The following is a 27,939-nucleotide window of genomic DNA, read 5'->3' as shown; positions in this document are numbered from 1 at the left end:
GAACGAAAAAGTTAGGCCATGTAGAAGGCAAGAAATTATTTATTTAAACGAAATAAAAATACACTTCTTTCACAAAATATATTGACAACAATTTAACAGTGTTATAGTTTTTTAAAACATTAAAATGTTTGAAAAAAAACAATATTTATTTTTATTAAATTTACCATTTCATCCATGCATAAGGGTGAAATGGCGAAGGCACTTGGGGTAAATTGTGAGCTTACTTATCCTGCTTTTTACTACGTATATCACACATGGATTCATATTTTGAACAGTCTTCGAGCAGCCAAAGTTGGCAGCTAATACGTTTGATCCAATCTACGTCCTTTTTATTGTAACTGTACAGTTGACCACACTCTAAAACAGCTTTAGCCAACAACAATCTTTATCATCCACGTTTATCGTCATCGTCTGGCAAGTAGATATTCAGCGATGAGTCGGATTCGGTGTCAGTGGTACAAGCTTTTCGTTTCTTAAATTGCTTGGTTTTGGTGGTCTCTTTGCTGTTAAGTGTTACTGTTTTTTCTTTGACTTTCCTTTTTACATTTGGTCCACTCTTCACTGACTCAATTGTTTTGTTTTGTTTTCTGTTTCGTAGGTTGGCGATGTTTTCTGAAGAATTCAAAATCTCAGCTAGAGCTCTAGAATTCTTTTTGCAAATGTAACTTTATCTAGCATAGGTATCGGCGAAATATGATCCAGGAGTCTCCCAGGGGTTGTTTAACATTTTTCTGTTCTTCTGTACTATTAGAGGATGTTTCCTGCAGAAATTTGTCAGAAAAATACATAGGGAGAAAATGTAGTAAATTACAAACTGAAAATTCTTTCTCATAGTATTGAATAAGATATACTGTCCTATTAAAAAAAATTTTAAAAAAAATTAATAGGACCGCATAAGATATTACTTCATCTGAAATCCAAATTGAATGCATCCCACAGCAAAATGTTTTCTAAATAATATAAATTTGATATCATATTGCAATATGATTATAGTCGTTTATATCTTTTTTACAACTTATATAATAAATAGCTTAGAAACATATTACTATACGCGTTGTTATCAAACTGCTCATTTGTAAACAGTTATTTTTGTTTGTTGAGCTGTTGATGTTTTTACAACACAATTTTTGTGTTTACTGAAATATGCAATTGATATGATAACCGTGAGTCAGTGACTGGAACTATTTGCGATTTACTTGTTTGCTACATGTTTTGAAACAAATATTTTTAATCGATATTTTGGAGCTCGTTATGAAAACCATTATATAGATATTATATATATAGTAATCCAAAAATTTTTGACTAGTTTGGAAAAAATATGTAAATACTTTTTTCTTTTTCGGTGTGGTAGTCAATAAAAAATAGAGCTTTGCTAAGGCATACTATTTATTTTGAATCCAAGCTTTCGGTGGTTTTTTGCCACCTTTATCAAGGTCTACAAAGAAAATTACTATGTTGTAACAATTTGAATGATGCAGTAAGAAAGCTATAAAAAACTTACCCGAATGTAAGATTCGTGGTATAAATAACAACGTTAAATAACATGATATGTACTGAAATTGCAACTAACATTAAAAATGTTACTGTTTAAAAAGACACTTTGAAAATTAAGACATACGTTAAAAAGTTAAAAAACAAAATGAAAGACGACATGTTAAAACAGTCGTCGTTGCAAACTTGATTTCAGTCACATTTCACGAGCAGAAAGAGAAAGTGGGAGGACAATTATTGTTTAATAGTTTGAAGAAAATACAAAAAACAACTTTCAAACTAATGTCTAACAAAATACTGTTAATGAATTTTGAGTACTCCCAACTGTATTACCAACTTGAAATTGAGCGGTAAATTACAAATATTATTTATAACATAAACAATAAAAAGAAAATAGTATTTAGTAAACAGGTTTAGAAAAAACAACCAAACAAAACAAAACTGAATTAATAACTGACGTTTGATCAAAAAAATTCAATTAATAAAAAAATTTAAAAAAAAGAGAAAAGAAAACTCTGAGATGCAAAATAGCTCAGTCACAAGTCAATATAAAATTGTAAATTTTCCTAAGATTCTGGATCTCAGATCTTTTATTCAGATTGTTATTATCACTCTTGCTGATAATGTACCATCTCTAAGAAAGTTCTCTTAAATTTATTTTTCTCTCTGGCTAATATTTTTACATTGTTGAAATCTATCTTATGGTCTAGATCGATAGTATGCTCTGCCAAAGCACAAGTAGGTTTGTTTAATCTACAGTCACTCTTATGAGAAATGATACGACTAGACAGATTCCTTCCAGTTTCACCAATGTACGTGGATGGACATTCAGTACATTGAATGCAATAAACAACATCTGTAGTCTCTAAAGTAGTTAGGTGTTGTTTTATTTTACTATACAGCTGACGTATGGTTTTGATGTTTTTGTTAGCTATTTTGATATTCTTAAATTCTTTGAAAATCTTAGTGAGTTCAACGGTTAGTTTCGGAATATATTTATGGAAAGGCATAAAAATACACACTTGTTGGAGCAGAATTATTTTGTGCTGAGGGCACTGATTGTGACATAGTAAGAATGTTATTTCTATTAACAAAAGGAACATTAAAAATTAATTTATTAATCAGTCTTAGAGGATATGAATTTTCAACAAAAATATTGCGTAAGAGGTTGAGATGATGTGGAAGATAATCCGGATGTGATAACCTTTTGACACGTTCTTTCATCGCTAGGACTAAATTAGTTTTCATCCTAGGAGGATGGTAAGAATGGTAGCTTATGAATCTATTGCTACATATGGGTTTTCTATACCATTGTGTTTTAACAACATTACCCTCACATCTATGCAATCTCATGTCAAGGAAAGGCAAAGATCCCTCCCGCTCCTCCTTGCACGTGAATTGCAAGTGTGGGTTTCGTTGGTTGAAAACATTTAACGTAGATTGTATAGAGTCTGCAGGTAGTGCCAAGATTAAGTCATCTACGTATCTCTTTATGAACGGTATTTCAAAATTAATTTGTTGCAAACAATCTTTAATCAAATCGTCCAAGACATAATTGCACAGTATTGGTGAAATAGTGGAACCCATTGGAGTACCAAAGACTTGTTTGTAGTAACAATCATTAAAAATAAAAACATTAGAGTCAAAAACAAAAGAAATGATTTTTTTGATATTAGCTAAGTTAAGAGTTGTGTGCATTGATATGTCATCCCAGTGTTTCTCAACACTAACCAAGATTGTGTGTAATGTTAAATTAGTGAACAAAGACACTACATCAAAACTAACGAGCTTATAGTCGATAGGTAATTTTAAGTAATTAATAAAAGAACTGAAACTGAAAGAGTCCTGAATGTAAAACTCATTGTTATTACTGTACGTTTCTGTGAGAATATTAGTTAAAAAACTTGCTATGGGGCCGTTAGATGTACCTATTGAAGACACTATTGGTCTTATAGACAGAGTAGGTTTATGAATTTTTGGGAGAGCATAAAATCTAGGAGCAATTGCAATCTTAGTCATGGACTTAGTAAAAGGTTTGAAAAAAATATTCTCAATTTAGAAATTAAGATTACTTTTGCTGATATTAATCATTTAGAAAATAAGCTAAAAGATCTCCAGGCCAAATTAAAATATATACTTAATTATTACACATATGTTCAAAGTTCAGACGTTCAGAGTTCAAACGTAGGCAACAAGTAATTTATAACAATCTTTTTCATAAAATTAAGAGAACCAATATCAATAAATTTAATAAGTTCAGATTAGATAGTTTCGACAGTATTGATTTCAGGGAGAGTTGGTTTAAAAACCTCACAGACTTAGAATTTCGTTTAGAAGTTAAAAAGTTAAAAAGCTTTAGGCCCTAAATTCGCTTTGCTTCCTAACAAAAAAGATTTTAAAGTTTCCTCTTTGTTGGCAGATATCGAAAACATTTTAAGACCAATTGAGAATGTCGATAAGGACATTCTAAGGTCCAAATGCACTAATATAATCACTTACTTTCTCAACAAAGATAAAAAAGAACATTTCTTAAATAAATATTATATCAAATGCAAAACTTTTTTGAAACATCACCGTGAGATCAAGATTGTCCAGAGCGACAAAGGCAATGTCACTGTAGCAATGTACACTAGGGACTATATACAAAAATGTGAAGACTTACTCACCGACACTAAATATGATAAAAAGTTGAACAACAATCCCGTGTGTACTTTGCAACAAAATGCTAATAAACTAGTTTCTGATTTGGTAAAGGAGAAACAAATAGATCAATCAGTTGGCAAAACTTTGAAAATTTACAATGCAATTTCTCCTAGATTTTCTGCTCTCCCAAAAATTCATAAATCTACTCTGTCTATGAGACCAATAGTGTCCTCAATAGGTACACCTAGTGGCCCCATAGCAAGTTTTTTAACTAATATTCTCACAGAAACGTACAGTAATAACAATGAGTTTTACATTCAGGACTCTTTCAGTTTCAGTTCTTTTATTAATAACTTAAAATTACCTATCGACTATAAGCTCGTTAGTTTTGATGTAGTGTCTTTGTTCACTAATTTACCATTACACAAAATCTTGGTTAGTGTTGAGAAACACTGGGATGACATATCAATGCACACAACCCTTAACTTAGCTAATATCAAAAAACTCATTTCTTTTGTTTTTGACTCTAATGTTTTTATTTTTAATGATTGTTACTACAAACAAGTCTTTGGTACTACAATGGGTTCCACTATTTCACCAATACTGTGCAATTATGTCTTGGACGACTTGATTAAAGACTGTTTGCAACAAATTAATTTTGAAATACCGTTCATAAAGAGATACGTAGATGACTTAATCTTGGCACTACCTGCAGACACTATACAATCTACGTTAAATGTTTTCAACCAACGAAACCCACACTTGCAATTCACGTGCGAGGAGGAGCGGGTGGGATCTTTGCCTTTCCTTGATACGAGATTGCATAGAAGTGAGGATAATGTTGTGAAAACACAATGGTATAGAAAACCCATATGTAGCAATAGATTCATAAGCTACCATTCTTACCATGCTCCTAGGATGAAAACTAATTTAGTCCTAGCGATGAAAGAACGTGTCAAAAGGTTATCACATCCGGATTATCTCCAACATGATCTCAACCTCTTACGTAATATTTTTGTTGAAAATTCATATCCTCCAAGACTGATTAATAAATTAATTTTTAATGTTCCTTTTGTTAATAGAAATAACATTCTTACTATGTCACAATCAGTGCCCTCAGCACAAATTAATTCTGCTCCAACAAGTGTGTATTTTTATGCCTTTCCATAAATATATTCCGAAACTAACCGTTGAACTCACTAAGATTTTCAAAGAATTTAAGAATATCAAAATAGCTAACAAGAACATCAAAACCATACGTCAGCTGTATAGTAAAATAAAACAACACCTACCTACTTTAGAGACTACAGATGTTGTTTATTGCATTCAATGTACTGAATGTTCATCCACGTACATTGGTGAAACTGGAAGGAATCTGTCTATTATAGTCGTATCATTTCTCATAAGAGTGACTGTAGATTAAACAAACCTACTTGTGCTTTGGCAGAGCATACTATCGATCTAGATCATAAGATAGATTTCAACAATGTAAAAATATTAGCCAGAGAGAAAAATAAATTTAAGAGAACTTTCTTAGAGATGGTACATTTCAGCAAGAGTGATAATAACAATCTGAATAAAAGATCTGAGATCCAGAATCTTAGCAAAATTTACAAAATTTTATATTGACTTTTGACTGAGCTATTTTGCATCTCAGAGTTTTCTTTTCTCTTTTTTAAAATTTCTTTATTAATTGAATTTTTTTGATCAAACGTCAGTTATTAATTCAGTTTTGTTTTGTTTGGTTGTTTTTTCTAAACCTGTTTACTAAATTTACTAAATACTATTTTCTTTTTATTGTTTATGTTATAAATAGTATTTGTAATTTACCGCTCAATTTTAAGTTGGTAATACAGTTGGTAGTACTCAAAATTCATACAGTATTTTATTAGACATTAGTTTGAAAGTTGTTTTTTGTATTTTCTTCAAACTATTAAAACAATAATTGTCCTCCCACTTTCTCTCTTTCTGCTGTGACTGAAATGTGACTGAAATCAAGTTTGCAACGACGACTGTTTTAACACGTCTTTCATTTTGTTTTTTAAAATTTTTTGTAGACCTTGATAAAGGTGGCAAAAAACCAACGAAAGCTTGGATTCAGAATAAATAGTACGCCTTAGCAAAGCTCTATTTTTTATTGACTACCACACCCAAAAAGAAAAAAGTATTTACATATTTTTTCCAAACTAGTCAAAAAATTTTGGACTACTTTTTCTTACTATATATATATATATATATATATATTTACATATGGATATTTTGGGTTTTGTAGGCAAATACTGGCCTTTAAGTAAAACTCTAAGGTTTGTTAAGCTTACTAAAACATACTAAAAATGAAAACAAAAAACTACATTAGACAATGAAGTTATTGTATCTTCAATAGGCTTACCTTTGTGAAGATGTTACTATAAAATTAACAGAATTACCAACATTTGACGACATTTAATTAATTTGCTTTTCTTTTTTCTTTCATTCAAAACTTATTACTATGATTTCCATGTCTCTTCTATTTTTTATATTCATTTTAGATTAGTTTGACAGAGGAAGTGCCTATGTTTATGCAAACCATCATCGCACATTTTGACATAATATGTAAAAATGTTTCGTTTGCACTTGAACAAGCAACAGAGTTTATTTTACGAAGTAAAAAAGAAGGAAAAAACCAAACACATATAAAAAAAATATTTATTTTATTTGAACTTGGAATAATCCCTCTAATCTGTGTAACTTTTAAAGAACTTTTATATAGTTGTTGTTCTTTTCTTTAAAAGAAGATTACTGTATGTAGCACTAAGATTTTCAATGTCTTCTCTTCTGTTTAAGGTGTTTTGTGTAGTTTTAATTAAACACATTTCTAGAGACAGTCTTTTGTTGTAATTTCTTTCCCTTCTCAATATTTCTGTTGTTTGATCATAGTTAGGCTTGTGGCCCATCGTAATAGAATGTTTACTTAATGCATAGGCTTGTACTTTATTCAGATTAATGTCGTCACTCTTGTGCGATGTTAATCTTCCGGACAAATTTCTGTACGTTTCTCCAATATGTATATATATATATATATATATATATATATATATATATATATATATATATATATATATATATATATATATATATATATATATATATCATCTTCTTGATATATCCGGTTTTGTCGGTCTGGGAATCAAACAATTCTATTTTCTCGTCAACTTAATATTTAGCCAAGTGCTTAGTTTATGTAGTCAATAAATTCTGATTTTCACGCTGCAGTTTGCGTATGTCCAAGCACCATTGTATGTTATGACCATACGTACATTTTTAGCTAATTAGTTATCGGTATTAAAGCTTTAACATTTAAAGCTAAACATTGTAATGTTATGCGTTATGAGAATGTCATTATTTGCTATAAAAATGATAGAATTACTATAAAAAATATTCGTGGAAATGAATATCTAATAATTTATTTCATCTAAGACCTTGTCAGTTACCTTTCATGAAATGTTCGTGTCAGCTAACAATATGTACGTAGACATAAGTATGTAATTGAAGAATTTCCTTTGTAAAACGAACCATCTGTTCAAACATCGCATTTCTGTCATATCCATAAAAATGCTTCACTACATGCAGTTGGTAGTCCTTATGCAATTTACTTCGTCACACGTGTGAAATGCAATTCTCGAAAGAGGATATTAATATTAAGTATAAATAATCTAATGTTTGCTATACGGTAATATAAAATGCGTTTCGCTTATATACGGGATTTTGAAAACAAAACAAAGGATGGCACAAAGCTTGAGAACTAAAATTGAACAAAATGTATTGCGGAACTGTTTTTTATCATATCACTTTTATAATATATTTAGTTAAACAGTACAAATTGTTAAATAAACAATTTATTTAACGGTTTGGGTTGAGTATCTGGTTTTGTTGTGTATAGTTTATGTGTTGTTGTGTATACAAGTCGAGGAGTTCCAGAAAAAGATAAACTGTAGAGTGTAAACGGTTAAATAAAATATCAGAAGGAAAATCGAAGAAACCGAAATAAGTGCACCAAACAAAAAAAAACTGAGAAAACTATACAGGGTGGTCAACTTTTGTTACAAAGTCTTCTTAAGCTTCTTATTTTAAAATTAGTTCCAAATACACTACTCAACAATTGAAGTGGATAATTTTAAAATTCCTAAAATTAACATATAAAACTATTTTTAAAATAATTGCCTGTACTATATTCTATATGCTATCTTTATTGCCAATATTTTTTGCATGTGGTTTTTTTCTCCCTATTCTTATCGGCCCTTATCTCGTACAAAGAAAGAGATGTTGTTCCAAACATGAATATATCATTCGTATAAAAGTGCTTGTATTTGCTTTACCAGTTGTCAATAAGTCAATAAATCTATTTAAAACAAAAAAATTATGCCGCAAAGACGTTTAGAACTAGTGCAGCTCGAGCAATTATTTCGTTGGATCCAACAAGGCATAACTCAACAAGAGGTTGCTATGAGGCTAAATGTGTCGCAAAGTATGATAAGTCATGCATGGAATCGGTATAAAGCATCTGGATCTGCAACATGCAGGCATAGAGGAGGGAGAGAACGATCTACAACTCGTCGGCAAAACCGTTTTGTAGTTCTGACAGCAAGAAGAAATCCAACATTCACCGCATTCCTGAATTAACAGTATCTTCAGGCATGCGACTGGACGAGCGATTTCCAATCAAACTGTCAGAAGACGGTTACATGCATCCAATTTAAGGGCTAGACGGTGCGCTACCCATCCACGACTAACTAGGGAGCAGCGTGCATGCAGATATCGCTGGGCGATGAAACACTATCAGTGGAATTTCGAAAATTTGAGGAATTGTCTCTTTACTGACGAGTCCAGATTTCGTTTGTATACGAATGATATCCGAATACTGGTGTGGAGGGAAAGAGGACAGCGTTACAATGAAAATCTGAGAGTCCCAACCACTCTTTCTGGAGGTGGATCCGTTTGCGTGTGAGGAGGCATATGTTTTGACGGTCGCACGGACTTAGTCGTCATAATTAATGAGACAATGACTGCTACACGATATTGAAACAGAGTCATAGTACCAATAGTTGTTCCATTATTTGGTGCAATAGACAAACAATTTGTTCTGATTGATGATAATGCTCGCCTTCACCGTGTGAGAATTGTCAACGAGTGTATACAAGCTCATGGCATTACAAGAATGGAGTGGCCACCGTGTTCACCTGATATAAATTGCATTGAACATGTTTGGGCCAAAATGTCTAGGCAACAAAACAGGCTCCTTTAACCGCCCCAAACCTTAGATTAGTTGGCCAATACATTACGAGCGATTTGGGAACGTATACCGCACCAGTTCATTTATATCACTACATTTTTCTATTTGACCTTATGAACAAAAAATAAAATACACATTTTCATAATATCCACTTCAATTGTTGAGAAGTGTATATAGGGTCCTGCATTACACTGTACCGCATAAGCACACTTTTTTAAATAAAATACCCTGTATTTTATTTTAAATTTAAAATCTACTTCTTCGTTGCAAGAATACAAGGTATTGTCTTGCAGGGTATTTAAAAAGTTATAACCAAATTTAAAATGAAAATTTATTATGAAAATCGTAACAAGTTAAACGACCTGTATCATTGAAAAGGTGTACAAAAGCAACAACCTCTTATAGCTAGATTTTTTAAATTATTGTCAAAATTTGTAAAAATAATTAAATTACGTAATACTCTTCAAATTTAATACAGGGTAAGTCAAAACACAAATTCACAAATGCATCCCACAGGATTACACAATTACAGATACATTTATTATTTTTATTTACTACTAGCGGACCCGACAGACTTCGTTCTGTCAAATAGATTTGAAATATGACAGTTTATTTCTTTAATTCTCCTGAACTGAACCGTCACCATGATGATAGGGCGGTGTCAGCTCGGGTGACCTAAGTATCTTCGCTTCCAGAACTTTGGCCACCCTTTTGGACCCACTAAAAACCCGGACTGATTCCGGACTGATAAGGTTCAAACCTGATTGAAAAATAATCTAAAGGGATAGTGGGAACCTAAAGGTGACAAATATTTATAAAGTGGGTGCTTCAATGACAAAACATAGAGATAATTAATTTTTTTTTTTTCTGAAAAATGGCTTTGGCAGAGCCAATTAGCCAGACTTGTTTGTGTTTATTGTTACAATCGACTGAATTTTAATTATTATTGATTGCAGATTCATAGTCAAATTTTCTTGTTATCAGTTATCAATGTTTGTACTACATATACCTAATATTTTTATGGATACATAAATTTTATTTTGATATATTTTTATTTTGTTTTTTTATTCTTTTATTATTTTGTTTTTTTTTGTTTTGTTTTGGTGCTTTTTGGTTTTTTGTTCTATTTCTATTTTCTTAATTCTTTTATTTATGTTTTTTTTTAATTTGTTTTATACTTTTTTTTTGTTTTTTTTTTTCAAACCATATTAACAGATTATGCCTATATACTATTTACAACTTACAGCATACAAAATATTTTCGATTATTTTATATGGTCGCCTGAGTGAATATTCAGAGGAGTTTCTTGGCGAATATCAAAGTGGTTTTAGGCCTGGTCGATCAACAACAGACCAGATCTTTGTGCTAAGGCAAATACTGGAAAAAACCAATGAATTCAATATCGACACATACCATCTTATCGTAGATTTTAAATCGGCCTATGATAGTGTCCTAAGAAATAAATTGTATGAAGCCATGAATGAATTCCACATCCCTGATAAACTGATAAGATTGGTTAAGGCTACAATGCGTAAAGTTGTTTGCAAAGTCGAAATACAGGGCGAACAATCACAGGCATTTGAAACGCATGTTGGGCTACGACAGGGAGATGCGCTGGCGTGTCTCGTTTTCAACATAGCTTTGGAAAAGGCGGTCAGGGATGCCCAAATAGACAGCAGAGGAAACATTTTTAATAAATCATCCCAAATTTTGGCATATGCAGATGATGTTGATCTAGTTGCCCGCACAACACGCAAGCTAGAAGAAAATGTATACCACCTTGTCAAACGCATCACAAAATATGGGCCTGCAAGTAAATGAAAATAAAACTAAGATAATGGCATCAACACCCAATAATAGAGTCAGAAACATCGACCACCAATTCACGGTTGATAATTCTACCTTTGAATTGGTGGACAAATTCACATACTTAGGCTCCCTGATCACCAAGGAGAACGTCATGACGGAAGAAATCAAGCGAATAATAATCCTAGCAAGCAAATGCTATTTTGGATTGAGTAGACATATGAGAAGCAGAAACTTAAGCCAAAAAACAAAAATAACCATATACAAAACCCTTATACAACCAGTGTTGACATATGGGTCGGAGACATGGACCATTTCCAAGGCACACGAAAATCTCCTGCTTATATTTGAACGAAGGATCCTGAGAAGAATATTTGGTGGCATCTGTGAAAATGGTGGAGAAGGAGGTACAACTACGAGATATATCACAGATATAAACATATATTTGGTGGTAAAGACGTAGTATCCTTTATAAAAATAGGAAGACTAAGATGGGCAAGACGTCTGGCAAGATCCCAGCAGAACAACCCTCCTAGAAGAATCCTTATGTCACAACCTGTGGGAAGTAGAAGTAGGGGTAGACCAAAACTCAGATGGAGGGATGGTGTAGATGAGGATGGTAGATAGGCGCAGCAAACTGGCAACAGTTGGCAATGGATAGAACTGACTGGCGTAATAGACTTGGGAAGGTCGAGGCTCTTTTATAGGGTTGTAGCACCAATGATGATGATGACTATTTACAACTTATGTTTACATATTTTAACATGTTTGTAAATGCAATGAAGAATTTCCATATTATTTGAAAATATTAAAAGATTAAGGTTTGTTGGAAAACAACACTTAGAATTTATTAATTCCTTATAAAGTTTGTTTATATTAATAATTTGTAAATAAATTGAATAAGATAATTAATTATTTATTATTATTAATATTATTAACATAGGGTTAATAACCGATGTAATAAAAAATAATGAAATAAGACGTATATAAGTATTTTCAGTAATCGCTTTATTGTAAATCAAGTGAATCATAATTATTAACAAAAATTTGTTTTATTTTTATTGTAGTGCTTTATGATATACAAATCTTTTTTTGTTTGATTACCTGGTGAATATACAAACAAATCTGATGGTTTTCCAACACGGGAACAGGCACGATACAATTGACCATGTGAGAAACATGGGCTTTGTAGATTAATACCACAAACACCTAATGATTGCCTCTGAGACTTATTTATTTGATGTTTTATTTGAATTTACCTTAAATTCAAATGGTACATCAGTCGGAATCATTTGGATGCGTGGTATCAAAATGTCTTCTCCTTTATACTTTTCTTTCAGTATAGTTGCTTCTACCACGTTGTTCAATAATTTTGTTCTTTTCTGAAACTTTTAGGTTTCGACCTACCGCAACTTCATCTTCTTCTTTCAGTACCCTATCCGATTATCGAACCCTAATCTGAAGATTAGCGGATGTCTCTTGACTCCACTCTCGGAGCCAGGATGTTCTTCTTCGGCCTTTGTATCTTCTTTCAGTGATCTTGTCCTATATTATGAGATGTAGAAGTTGTCTCTCTCTCTGGATGTCTCAGTATATGGCCGAAATTATTGTAACAAATTTTTATTCTTTTTTTTTTCTTGCTCTTTTTCATTTGGTGTAAAACTATTTCATTTCTCCAAATTCATCCTAAATAGTCCAATTGTGTCATCAACTATTTGTTTTTTATTCTCTCTTTGGTAACATTCCATACTTACAAACTATCTTATTCAGTTAACCCTATTATCATATAGTTAATATCTTCTTTAACTTCTTTGTATTTTTTTTAACAATTAGAATTGCCTGCTCCAGAAACAGATCCCTCCTCACACTTGAAGCAGGGAAGCTCATAGACCTCTCCATGATAGTGTAGTCATGGTCTGCTATTCAAATCCCACTTTGAAAGGCGCACACCCGTAAGAATTTATGCTGAACTCTCTCTAAGGAATCAGAATGTATCCGGGAATAAAAAGACCATGTGGCTAAACAGTACTCCAGCATAGACCTGACCAAAGAACAATATACCATTCTTGTTTCTGCAATGGAGAAAAAACTAGAATTTCTAGTAATAAGGACCAGCATCTTTGACTCCCTAATTGATATTGAATTAATATGATCGACAAAAGTTAATTTTTCATCGAAAATTACACTCAGATCTGTTAATGTAGAGGTGTATTTTAGTGGCTGGTTATCAATAGAGTAACTTGACTCAAACCTAGTAGTTTTCCTGGAGAAACTTATAAAATTGCATTTTTTGATATTCAAATAATATAGCTTATTTTTTGGTACCACTCTGACAAACAATTTAAGTCTATAAATTTGGCACAGCTGCTCCTCCCTATGGAACTTCAGATGTGACTACAATTTCCTCAGAAAAATAACAACATATTTTAACTCTTTGAATACGACCAGTGAAAGAGCTTCTACACCAAGAAACAAAATTTAGGTCGAACCCATTCAAAATCAACTTAGTATTTCCTGATCAACAAGATCAAATGCCTTAGAGAAATCTGTGTAAATTGAATCAGTCTGCTTCCTGCTTTGAATGTTGTTTAGAATGTCAACTTAATAGGTTAATAGATTAGTCAAAGTTTTTTTGTTTTTTTGGAGAAGCCATGTTGCCCCTGACATATAAGACCCTTACTCATCCAATAAAATATTAAATAGCTGTAATTTTTCATCAATAATTCAATGATTTTTGTCATATTATTTACTTATAGTCAGTAGAGTTTTGTGGTTTATGGTCTCTTTCTATCTTCGCTCTGTCTCCTCTTTTCTTTCTCTCTCTCTCTCTATCTCTCTCGCTATCTCTCTTCTGTCTCTCGCTTTATCTTTCTATCTCTCTCTTTAATTCAGTACTTAACCGGCAAATAAACAGAAATTGTCTGTAGTTTGCCATAACAAAAAAAGTTGTGATATTCGTGATATTCATGGTGATTGACTAAATTAATTAAAATATCGTCAAAAAAATCACACCACTCAAGATAATAAAAACATTTAAAAACGACCAAAAAAACTTTCAATGATGAATTTATCTTTGTAATAATATGTTTTAATATTTGACACAATCTACAAGATTAGATAACATTAAGATGCTTGAAAATACTTTTCCTAAGGTTTATTTTAGTTAAAATTTAGCTTTGGAAGTAAATATTTTAAGTGAACTAGTGCAGGAATTATGTTTGGTGAGACATAATAACTTTCTATAAACATAATTAAAAATATTTTCATAACTAAACATTTATCATAATTTTGGATTAGTATTTGTGTGGGTTATTGAGGGTATTAAGATTTAGACAGGTTGTTTATTTGATTCTTTATACAGTATTACATAGGATGCCATAGAAAAGGTAATTAAAAATTACTACTGAAACATTTCCCTTTCTTCATTTTTGTCAATTGTAGTTGGTTTTAGATACATTATCACTGTAATAATATAGAAAAAAAGCTTACTCAACCATTATGGATTAAAATATCTTGGCCTAGTATAGTACCTGTTAACATTTTTGACGTGGATTAATAATTAGTTAGTGTTTTCCATTGTGAATTTCAATTCATGGTTAAACTTGGTTTTATTTTTTTTTTCGGAATTTTAAGTTTTTTCGCCTAGTATTGGGCCTAGTATATCGCCTGCTTGTTAAGTCATAAGTCATCGAGGTCGTAGGAACTAGGGCAATTTAGGCAGGTCAGTATATGTTCCATGTTCTATATGGCGCTACATTCGTATTTATTATCTATTTGGTCTCTTAGACTTCACTAGGTGTAAGATCCACTTTATTTGATTGGTTTTTACCGGTGTCACTCCGGTTCTTATTTGGTACAGTGTTCTCCATACTGGTAGGTTCAAGTTGGCACCACTAGGTATTTCTTCGGCTTGTGGGTAGTTTGCAAATAGGCTGTCCATGTTCACATCCTGGAATCTACTACGAGATTTTAATCTTTTGGATTTGTGCGTTCATCAATTATCTGCTTGGTCTGTTCCATAAATTCGTGAGCTTTTCTGGAGCCAACTTGGAGTTGGCTTCATACAGCCAGTTGTTAGTCTGCATGTTTCATTTCCGATGGCGTCAAGCTTCCTGACTTGCATCGATTTAGACTAAACCGGACAGGTATACTCTGCCGCACAATAACAAAGCGCGCGGGCAGTAGTTCTCAAAACTGTGGGGTTAGACCTCCACTACTGTTGGCGAGTTTTCTGAGGATATTGTTTCTGACTGCCACTTTAAGTCATGTTTTCTCGCATTGGGCAGTGTCAGCGACTATGACCGAATGCTACTATGTTGTCTCCTTCAGCACCACGACCAATTTTGAGGTTAAATTCACCCATGATCATCGTTGTCTCGCCTCTTCTGTCAGTTGCAATATTCCATGTATGTTGTTAAAAAATTTTTCGATTTCTTGCTCTGACTTGTCAGTTGTTGGAACATAGACCTGAGTATTATTCAGTTTTTTATGGGTTTTTTCGTAATTTCAACATTGCTACTCGATAATTTAGAGTGATAAAGTCAGTGACTGACTGCGGAATTTAACAGTCCGGCAACTGAACTGATCTGTACTTAAATTTGATTTAAACTGAAATATCCGGTTATGAATTCATGTTAATAATTTTCAATAAAGTAACCTCTTCGTGCATAGGTATGTGCTGGAGTCTTGTTTCTGAGTGACTGGCACATATCTATATGACTAAAATGCTCCATTTATATGACTGTGTGCCCTAATCGTCAAGTTACCACTACAAAAGATATACAAAAACTTACCTATAAGACAAACGAATATAAAAGAAACAATTAGAAAATATCCGCTAAACTTAATGTTAGATTTAAAACTTCTTTTCTTAAGTCACAACCGATGTTTAGTGACAAGGTGAATCTATGTTTTCATAATCAAAATAATAATTGGCAGAAAATTAATAAAAAAAGTAAAATGTGCATACGCAATAAAACTTAAAAAAAGCAAATAGATATCCTTGAGGAGTTTTCACACTCAAAAAGAAATATTAAATCTATTGTTAGATACTTCATAATGACTGCACAAATATACTTCTTCAAATATTTATTGATGTATTTATTGCACATTTAACCACTTATTCGCAAGAAGAAATAAAAGATTGAGTGTTGTATTCACACATTATGTAATTACAGAAAATTACCCATGATTGCGTAGAAAATTTTAAGTACCTTGTTAAATAATATATATATATATATATATATATATATATATATATATATATATATATATATATATATATATATATATATATATATATAGTAATATTTCTAATCTTCTATCTACAATATTTTTTTTCTAATCTAATATTAGGTATTATCCACGATCCTGTATAATGGCAATCAATCTTCAGAACGTACTATCAATTAGGGAAACAATTCTGTGGATTTGGTTTCCATTCTTCCAAAAGAACTAGCTTAAGCAGATTCAATGTAACAAGGGTGGGTACCTGGCTTTAAATACTTCTACTGAGCCTGTTTCAAACAAGCTTGATTGGCTTTAAGTTCTAACTCTACCTGGCTATGCCAGTTGCAAAATACCACCTTCATTTACTCTCTAATTATGCGAGTGGCATGGAGGCTTCCAACTTTCAATCATCCAACTTTTTTTTATTGCGGGGGACAAGATTTTCATGGGGCTCGTGAAAGGTGCTGTGAACTCCTGTGCATCCGCATTGTATCGTATGTATTCTAGTATTATAACATTCTCGCCAAGTTCTCACTCTATCCTTCTCATTCATCATTCTTGCAATCATAGTCTTCACAGGGTTCCGGACGTTCTCGCTACTGAGCATGAATTCTACTAGGACCTCAACTGACATCCTCTTGTTTAAGTCCATCGCACAGTCACGTCTTTCTTTCATCCAATAAATTATGCTGCACAGTATCTTTGCACATATCTTGTCTTGCCAATCTGTTTTAGATAATAATAGAAAAACCTGATTTAAACTCTGGGGTTAAGAATTTTCGACTGCTGATAGGTACATATACCTCCGAAGATACTCCTGTTCATACTGTAACTGAACTTCCTTGAAAACTAAATCTAGTGCGAAATGGGTATTCCTAATATCATTCAGCACATCTTTACCTCCATTCTGAACAATGGAAGCAAATAATTATGTAGAGGCAATAAATAAATAAAATGCCATTAGAGCAATGCAGAATAGATTATGGCTACTCCAACATCGTTAGAAATATATATGAAAATTCAACAGCTAGTATAAATTTCCACGAGATTACAAATAAAATGGACATTGGAAGTGACGTAAGATAAGGCGACACTATATCCCCAAAACTGTTCTCAGTATTAGTAGAACATGCTTTCAAAATCTGAACTGGAAGAACAAAGGAATCATCATTGAAGGAGAATATTTGAATGACCTTCGCTCTAAGCATAGGTCCTCTAATGATGACCAATCTAGTACCCAGCGACAACATTAAGATCAGGCAAAAAAATTTAACTCACTCACAAATTAACATATTTGCAACATGAAGTGAAAACCACAAGAGATAATCAGAGATGTGAGTTACAAAGAAAAATATGCCTGAATTAGTAAAATTAAGATACATTTTTAAATCGGAAATGTCCATCAGCATCAAAAGAAGAGCGTTCGAGTATGTTTTGCAACTCCTTACATACGGAGGCGAATCTCAGCCTTACCAAAAAAAATATCCAGAAGGTTAGAAATAACCCAAACAAAATTGTTACACTCAATACTGGACCTAACACTGAGAGACAAGATAAGAAACCAAGAGATACCTAGAAAGTAAAGGTGGATGATGGTCTCGAACGCATTGCACGGCTTTAAATGGAGATGGGCAGGATTTCGGGATGGGAGATGTACAAGGAAGATTTTAGAATAGAGGCCAAGGAGTGATAAACGCTGTCAAGGCAGACTTCCCATCCGCTAGTCGTTGACATCAAAAGAGTCTTGACGAATTGGGTCACAACAACACGAGATAGAAATAAAAAATAGAAAACCCTTAAGGAGGCATATGTCTGACTGTGGACACAAACAGAGGTTGTATAATGATCTTCTCTAATAAACTCTTCCGGGACATTCTGCTGATCACAGGCAAAATCTGGATTGCTCGGTAAATAACACATATATCCAGTCATTTGACTCATACTTTTGTTGCTCCTTAGCGAAATCTAACGAACGCGTGCTAGAGACCGTGCACAAAGAGCGAGAATTGATCAACATCATCAAAATGAGAAAGGTCCAATACTTCGGTCATATAATGAGAGGACCTAAATATCGCTTACTCGGGTTAATCATTCAGGGCAAAATCGAAGGAAAACGTTGGGTCGGAAGAAAACAACTGTCCTGGCTGCGTAACATTAGACAATGGACAGATCGAACGGTCGAGGAACTGTTTCATCTAGCTGCCGACCGAGAATCATTTCATCAGCTTGTCAATATGACGATAGCCAACGCTTGAAGACAAGCACGGTACACAAAGAAGAAGAAGCGAAATGTAATCTAGCTACTTGATGCTCCTTAGAATGATTAGATCCTATAGGGGGTCTTGGATTACTATTTATATTACTCAGATTACTCAGGCTGTGTCTAATCTATACAGAAAAAACTGATATATGGAAGTGGTCCCTAGATCACCTATGTAGCAAGATAGAACGCCTCTCAGATCACACTAACCTTGCGAGATACCAAAACTTCTGTAAGCTCAGCCAATGAGCAACGTGTTCCAGGTTTGAGGAGAGGTAAGAGCAGCCTAACACTTTGTGGGCGACTGTTCAGCATTTGCAAACGCGATGCATCAATGGCTCCACTCTCAATAAAACAACCTTAAAGAGATAGTGACGGAGGGCAAGCTTGATAGTGTTGCCGGTTGCTTAAGCAGACCAGACGGCTAAAATGGAGGATAACCTACGTCCGTCTGCTAAAGAGCAGTCCTTAGGAAAAAATCTATACAACAGCTGAATGACAATTGTTTAATACTGAGGACACTATAAAAGCTTATCCTGTGGAACGAAGATCGTTTTTCTCTAGGGATCTATTCCAGGACTTCGAGTGTGAACTTCCGTCTCTATTAAACGTGGAAATGGCATACGCAGACTTTTATTATTGTATCCTAAATGAAAACAGCAATATGAAACAACAATTCGAAAAAAATTGATAAATAATAAAGTTCGTGCATTTTATTATAATTTAAATACTTTTATTAGTATAGTATTCTAATAAAAAAGGGAAAAATGTTTCTTGATTAATAATTTTTATGTATTACTGGATATATGTTAGTGTTCTAATAGTAATTGTTTGTTATTAAATTTAATTATAAAACTTTAAAAAAGTAATTATAAACTCTAATTGGCGCAATGCATGCTATCCCATGACAAAAACCATCGACGTAAATATATACTAGAAATCAAATAATTATAGAGTCTTAGGTTTAATTTTAAATTTCGTTAAAATTGAATTTTGAGAGGTAATGCCTTTCTTCTTAAGAAATTGATACTATAGTTTGATGTATTTGAAACTACTTGAAGTATTATAAAGAAATATTAATCTTTTTGAGGTGCGTTCCTGGGATGACTTTATTGGAGGGTAGTTTATGCAATTACATGAAATTGACTTGAGAATACCAGTCAGACTTACTTTACTTTTTCGTGTCTGGATCCGACTACAGTTTTTCTGCCCAATATCGGGCTACGTCTACACCCTTTGTATTTGCGAGCCATAAATCATCGAGGGTGCACTGTGATGGGCAAAGTCTGCATACTCTCAGGTGCTCCATGTTCTGTATTTCCCCACATTCACAAAGTGCGTCGCTGTCTGTCTTGATGCCCCATTTAATGAGGTTCTGTTTTACAGGGGCAACACCTGTGCGTATGCGATTCAGTGTCCGCCAGGTTCTCCAGTCCAGGTTCATTCCATTAGGTCGTTCTGGATGCAGGGGGAACAGTTCGGGTGGTTCGACGCTGACATTTCTCATAAACCTTTTCCTTGATTTAAGTCGGCTGATTCCTGGTGGTTCGTCAAACCCGTATAATTGGTGCCTTTCATCGAAAGTTTGCCTGAAGTTCTCCACATATTGTGAGGCGCATCTACGGTCATCTGGTGATGAGAATCCAGCTACCCGGTACAGTAGGGGTAGGGGGGTAGGCTTCATACAACCGGTAATTATTCTGCATGTTTCATTCAACGCCGTGGTGACTTGTTGGGCGTGTCTAGATCTACCCCAGACGGGACAAGCATATTCCCCTGTTGAGAAACATAAGGCCTCAGCTGTTGTCTTCAAGACCTGGGGGTTTGCACCCCACTTGCTCCCTACAAGTTTCCGGAGAAGGTTGTTTCTCGTAGAAACCTTTTGTCTTGTGTTCTGGCAGTGGAATTTATACGTTAGTGACCGGTCTAGTACTACTCCAAGATATTTGGGCTTATCAATATGTTTCAAGCGTTGTCCCTCCCAAGAAACATTCAGCTTTATAGCCAGGCTTTATAGGATACCAGTCAGAGAAATCATAGCACGTGATTTATTTTTATTAGAAAACACGAAGAGTTCTCCCAAACTTCCCTCACAGTCAGCATCGCCACATATTCATCAACATACCAATAGTATCCACATTCCGCCGACCAAGATGGAACCTGCAAAAAGCTAACACTACAGCGCGTTTACAAAATGCTTGGATAAATGGACCGGACCCCCCTCCAAAAGCTACACACTATACATAGTCCTGCCATAAATATTGATACAAGTGTAAAAGCGGTTTGTACGACTGACAAACTGAACGCAGCTAAAAACAGTTAACATGTACATTATTAACACTCCTAAAAGATTCCAGTCTAATTTGAGCCGTTACGATATAGTTGACAGACACAGAGACTATTGCTGTGATTGTTCTTTATAATTGTTCAATAGAAAAGCTCGTATTTTTGAATGACTAAAACCGTTAAATATTACGCGTGTTTTTATGCATTGTATTGTTAAAATGTTTTTGGATACGGGAGGAGTAAGTGACCGTAATCTGACCGGCCTTGCGTGGCTCTTGCGCCACAGGTTATTAACGCTATTAAATCAAAAATTAACAAAAATCCTGCCCGAAAACAAAAAATCATGGCTCAAGAAATGAATATAGCGCCGAAAACCATGAGATACATTATCAAACAAAACTTGGGACTTAAGTTTTCAATCGACAAACAAGAGAACGCCTTATCGTTGCAAGAAAATACAATAGGAAAAAAATCAAGACTCTTGTTGTCGTTGTACAGTAAAGCGCGTTACAAAGAAATCCTTTTTACAGATAAAAAAAATTTTAGTTTGGAGAAAACTGTCAATAAGCAAAACGATAGAGTTTATGCACTGTCATTCAAGGAAGTCCGCGAACTGGTGTCAAGGATCAAAAGAGGATATTTTCCTGTCTCAGTGATGGTTTGGTGGGTAATGTCCTATGACGGCATGTCTTCTTTACATTTTTGTGAAAAGGGCGGTAAAGCAGTGGAGAAATGATCAGCGGGACCAGCTTTAGCTCAGGCCTTAATCCACTCGAATACGAATTTTGGTTATTTTTAGAGTGCATGGTCTGTACAAGACGTCACCATAATCAAGAGTATGTTTCTTTTAGGACTATAGTCATAATTTTAAGCCATCATCATCCAGCATTCTGCGACCAAAGTTGAACATAGGTCTCCCGTAATTTCTTCCAGTTCCGTCGGATCTGAGCTTCCTGCAGCCAATTTCCATCGATTCTCTTGACGTCATCTGTCCATCCTGTAGGGGATCTACCTCTGCTTCTTCTGTCTACTCGTGGTATCCGTACTGTAATTTTTTGGGTGCACCTCTCTCATTTTATTCTGGTCTCATGGCTTGCCCAGTTCCACTTCACCCATGAAATGCGTTCTATAATCTGTGACACCTGTCCTTCTTCTTATTTCCCGAGAGTCAGTCCAAGTAAGGAGCGTCCGATCTTCTTTGGGTTATGGATAAATGTATGTAAGAAATTTATCCAAGTGTTTCTACGCCACTGGTAGCAAACATTTTTTTTATTTCATAAGATCTAATCAGGTAACTTTCTCCGAGCAACTTTAAAAGAAATCGCTGGTATAAAGCATTCAAAAGCTGTTTTTAACTTTTGAAAACTGGTATCTAGAAAATCCCGGTTAGCAATCATTCAAAAGGGGGATTTAGCTACCTAATAGAAATTTCGAAGAAGTTTCCCCTGGCCCTGTTAGGTGATGCAGTGATAATTTGAAAGTAGTCACGTAGTCAGTGTCACATTGTATCCCAGCTTAGCTGGTCGCGTCTTGGTTATAGTTTTTAACTCTCGCATATTAGTCAGTGTCACCGTATAAATACTTTTGTCATAAAATCTTAATAATCATATAGTAGTATGGGCCGCGTATGGAGCTCTATTAAAATGTATACTTTGTAATAAATTCTCTTTGTCAACCATTTTCTATCTACTCCTGAATGTAGGTCTCTCCCAATTGGTTTCATCTTTCTCTATATTGCGTCAATCTAATCCACTGTTTGCATGACACTAATCTTATGTCATTTACTCATCTCTTTTGAGGATTTCCCTTGCTTCTTGCCGTCCTCCTTGATCTCCATTCTAGGATTCTCCGTATCCACCGGTTATCATTATATCGGGTTGTGTGACCGCCCAGCACCATTTGATTTTTGTAATTGCTCCCACAATATTTCTGATCTTCGTTCTAGGTCTTATCTGGATGTTTCTAATATAATATATAATAAATTAATTAAGTATAATAAATTTGTTTGTATTACCAAGTAACAAAACAAAATAATTTGTTTAATCTGTATTTTGATAACGATTTACAAAGTGGGAATCTAAACGTCAAAATAAACGCATTTTTAACCGAAATTGTGGTTAATTCTCATTAAAGATAGTAAATAATATATAACGAAATAATTTAGACTTATTGCAATGTTGTAAAATTATTAATGTAATCTATTTTAGAACAGCCGATAAAAATACATAGATAGGTTATTTTTCTGTCAAGAGCACTTTCTGATAAAAATGATTTATGAGTAATTCTATTATTACTGAATAAATTATATAATAAAAATATTTAAATCTGTAAAATTTTACACGTTAGATGAGAGAAACTAAGCCGCATAGCAACAACTAAACTTTGAATTCAAAGGATTAATAATTTTAAAATCTTAAAAATGCTCCAGTTTGGACCCCTTCTTTGATTATTCACTCTCACACAATGTATATATTAAATGAGAGCTATTAGAGGAGTAAATGATTTTACTTAGGACCAGTAACCCCTATTGCTTTCCCTCTTGTGTTTTTGACCCCCATTAGTATAAAACGTGGGAGCACCTCTTGCGATTTATAGATCCTTAATGCAACCTTACAATCTCTAGATGCCCAGTCAAGTCGCCTAGTTTTAGATGCTGAGCATATGTTAGCCTTCCGGTACTTTCTAGAGCCCTTTTATATGTATAGTGTGTCTGTGTGTGTGTGTGTGTGTGTGTGTGTGTGTGTGTGTGTGTGTGTGTGTGTGTAGTGGTGAAAGGTCCAGATTACCTCTAAGACACTGCAGTGAGTCACTCTAAGAGCCTGTTATACAAGGCAATCTTTGCATTTTTTGTAATTCCACTATTGCCTTTTACCGCATTGTTTTTTTACCAAACCAAAGTAACTATGGATCTTCTTCGTCTTATTATTTTTTATATTAGACCCCTTATAGAGACTCCCTCTCTTTGTTGAGCTATCTCGCCACCTTTTAAAGGGTCTTGCTAGTGTTCACTTGTCTGCTGGTTTTGAATCTCTTGCTATTCGGGCTATTCCCTCTCTGCCCATTCTCGTTACATGCTGTTTTCATTTCGTCATCCCTGTCTTTCTTAACGTACTATGTCTTGTGTGTTACATAGATCTCCTATTCGGTCATTCGGTATTCTATCTCACAATAACCTGCGGTATGCAGATGATATAATAGTGTTTTCCAATACCATAGAAGGGCTGCAAAATTTAATGAACAAAATAACGGAAACAAGTAGAACATATGGACTGGATATAAACACCAGCAAATTCAAGCTAATGATCATCAGCAAGAAAAACATAACTGGAGCAAATCTGTATGTGAACCAAATGAGAATTTAACCGTGTCTCACAGTACAAGTACTTGGGAACTATAATCAATGAGTCATGGGACAATACCCAAGAGATTAAATGTCGCATCGGAAAGGCAAAAACTGCATTCTTGACTATGAGCTCTTTTTTTAAGAGCCATCACCTCACCCTACTCACCCTAGAAACAAAAATAAGGCTCCTTAAATGTTACGTGTACTCAGTGCTTCTGTACGGAGTAGAAAACTAGACATTGAAGGCGGAAACTCTATCAAAACTTCAGGCTATTGAGCTATGGTTATACAGAAGGATCCTGAAGATACCATGAACAGGCAAAGTCACCAGTGAAGAAGTACTGCGGAGGATGAACACAACCGTGGATTTGGTCAACATCGTGAAGGGCCGTAAGCTGCAGTACATGGGACATATATATATATAATGAGAAATCAAGGCAGATACGAGCTACTCCATTGAATTTTGCAAGGTTAAATTGAAGGAAAAAGGGCCCCAGGACGAACAAGAATATCCTGGCTTACTAACCGGAGAGCATGGAATAGAAAGACCTCAACACAGCTATTTCGTATAGCAACCAACAAAGTCATCATAGCCAGAATGATCGCCAACGTTCGGAACGGACAGGCACCCTAAGAAGAAGATCTCACAATATTGTCTCAATGATTGACCTCTACGTTCTCATTTCTGATGTTCTGAATATTCTCTTGGTTTTCGCTGTATCGGCTTTTGTTTTTATCGCAAAAGTCATTTTCGTCGTTTATTTTCGTCAATATTATTCAAATTGCAGTTTGAATCAGGCAAAAAGTTTTGTTTAATATTAGTATTACATTATCTAATAACACTTTTGAACGAGAAATTTACTATCGGATACTACAGTTTCCTAGACGGCTACTGTCAAAATTTCAGCCGAATCGGACTAGTAGTGTCAATTTAACCGCGTGTGAAAGTGGGCATATCAGCGGATTTTAGTAAAATGGAAAAAGAACAATATCAGTCGGTGACTCGATTCTCGATTTTGTAAGGGAAATCGCGTAGAGAAATCAAAGAGCACTTGGATGCTGTGCCTGATGACACTTTTTCTTCAATGACGACCGTCAAATATTGGTTAACGGGTTTCAACGTGATCGCACGTTGGTTTTTAATGAGCCACGCCTAAGTGCTGGGGATAACGCGACAAAAATCCACGATCTCGTATTTGCAGACCTCCGATCAAAGGAGTGTGAGTTAACGGAGACAGTACCATCTCAAAAGACTGCATGAGTTATATCCTGAATACCATTTTGAGGATGAGAAAGCTGCCGGCATGATGGGTGCCGCGTATGCTCTTTCAGGACAATAAGTGCAACTCTAAGACCACTTCAGAGCAGTATTTGACGCTGTCTAAGAGTAATCCGAAGGTGTTTTGCATCGTTTCGTTACCTTCGAGGAAACATGGATCCATTTGTATACTCTAGACACCAAGGGACAGTCAAAATAGTAGACTTCACTGGGCGAACGTGCTCCGAAGAAGGCGAAGACTGTCCTATCGGCCAGAAAGGTGATGGCTACCGTTTTCTAAGATTCACAAGGTGTGTGATCTATGTCGACTATCTGGGGAGGGGCAAAACGGATACAGAGCTCTACTATGACAACGCAAAGGCTAATACCCTTGCCTTCGCTACTGCCAAGTTCATCGGATCGGGCTATAAAATTCTGTCCTATCCAGCATATGCTTCAGGTTTGCTCCTGTATGACTTCTTTGTGTTTCTCAACTTGAAAAGTCACTTTTAGTCGCAGAACTTTAAGTCGAATGAGGAAGTCATTGTCGCCACGGAGCAAACTTTGAGATAACTTATTTTTCAGACGGCATCTAAAGAAGTTGGAGCAACGCTGGGTCAAGTGTATCGAGCTTAAAGGAGACTATGTTGAGAAATAAATCCTCACTTTTTAAAAATTTTCGTTTTACTTTTGAAGTTCTTATTGAACCGACCTTGTACTCTGATGACAACACTATTTATAGATATTTTGCATCTTATGCAGTTAGTGCAATTTTTCATTCAACAATGTTTAACCAACGATTTATTGTGTATATATTTTAATGTTCTGTTTATTTTGTTGCAGTGGACTCAGACATGACGATGGCGGCGTGCAACAATTCCCTAACGGCCACATTAAGTAACGTTAGTGGCGGCGTTAACGCCATCAGCCAACAGTGTGCCATTTGTGGAGACAGAGCCACGGGAAAACATTATGGAGCCGCCTCGTGTGACGGTTGCAAAGGATTTTTCAGGCGCTCTGTCAGAAAAAATCATTTATATACGTGTCGGTAAGTTAGTTTTTTTATTTATTTTAGTTTTATTTTGCGTGTCTTCTCATTTCTTAATACTATGATAAATATCTATTTTGGTATTAAACTAGATTATTTTGGAAAGGTTGTTACTAAGTTAGTTTTATTATACTGGCAAATTCGATGTAAAAGTGTCAAATTATGCCTTCCGAGTTGATGTTTCGCGTTAGTCGTAATGAAATCATTGATGTTCCGAGGCATAATCCTGTTTCTATGAGTTGTATGGTTTTAAAGTCTATCATTAGCGTGCTAACCTCGCTGTAGACCCCCTTCTCCTTTATCTGGGCTTGGGACCGGTAACAGTTCTGTCGAGATACTCGATCCACCCAACAAAACTGCAGGCAGAGCATAAAATACCTTGGAATTACACTGTCCAGCCATGGAGACCTGGACAAAGAAGTGAGAAATCAAGTACAAAAAGGAAATAGACTGGCAGGATGCCTTAATAACACTATATGGCGAAACAGACACAATAACACTGAGATGAAGTCAAGAATTTATAAAGCCAGTGTAAGACCAATAATCACATATGCCTCACAAACAAGACCCTGCACAGCCACAACACAAAGGCTACTGGAAACGGCAGAGATGAGAGTTTTGAGAAGAATTACAAGAAATACGCTGAGAGATCGAAAGAGAAGTGAAGACATTAAAAGAAAATGTAACGTGCAGTGTATAAATGAATAGACACAAAACAGAAAAAAAAGAATGGAATAACCACATAAGCAGAATGGGAGAGACCAGTGTTGTCAAAATAGAAAGAGATAAGTCACCAATCGGCAGAATAAGTATCGGACGACCGCGCAAAATATGAAGTTACAACCTTCCATAGGGTTGTTAATCCGCCAATCAGCAATCAGAATTAGGTAAAGTCTTGTATGTCGATAAAATTCATTCATTCCTACCAGATATAGTTAAGGAAGTTCCGATATAAGCCCTTTCTGATTTGAGACTAGCCAACGATATATTTTTCTTTATATTCTTTTGCTTTGCACTTCTTAATTGTGTTTATTACCGCTTTTCAAACTATAATATACTTATAAAAGATAATTTTTACCAATGGACCATATTCATTCTAATCACCATGGTGAAGAAACATGAATAATCAACATAATATCGAACATTGGTAAAGCAGGTGTAATGCAATTGATAGATTATTGAGAGTTCTAAGTCAGTGACAACTTAGAAAACTATAAAAACGTTAATAATAAAGAGTATAAATGAAAACATGACCATCGACACAATTAGTAAAGAAGAGTGAAAAGATTATTACAAGAACTTTTTA

The 27,939-nt window shown here is 34.5% G+C and overlaps 1 protein-coding gene across 12 annotated transcripts in view; it reads left to right on the top strand.

Annotated features, from left to right (window-relative positions):
- Positions 1–27,939, top strand: part of Hnf4 (Hepatocyte nuclear factor 4) — a 290,760-nt gene that overhangs the window by 183,660 nt on the left and 79,161 nt on the right. For 10 of the 12 annotated variants that reach the window (XR_011952009.1, XR_011952008.1, XM_072543888.1 and 7 more), the window contains exon 2: positions 26,429–26,633. Coding sequence is in view for 10 of the 12 variants with exons in the window: in XM_072543888.1 (XP_072399989.1) it covers positions 26,429–26,633 (205 nt within the window). In the remaining 2 variants the exon portion in view is untranslated. Of the gene's footprint in view, positions 1–14,326; positions 14,431–14,457; positions 14,596–26,428; positions 26,634–27,939 lie in introns of those variants that run through there. The other 2 variants (XM_072543891.1, XM_072543894.1) reach the window with 2 other exon arrangements.

This window comes from Diabrotica undecimpunctata, chromosome 9 (genome assembly GCF_040954645.1).
Source record: "Diabrotica undecimpunctata isolate CICGRU chromosome 9, icDiaUnde3, whole genome shotgun sequence".
Taxonomy (NCBI): domain Eukaryota; kingdom Metazoa; phylum Arthropoda; class Insecta; order Coleoptera; family Chrysomelidae; genus Diabrotica; species Diabrotica undecimpunctata.
The sequence above is the reverse complement of the archived record's forward strand: the minus strand, read 5'-3'. Positions and strand labels throughout refer to the sequence as shown.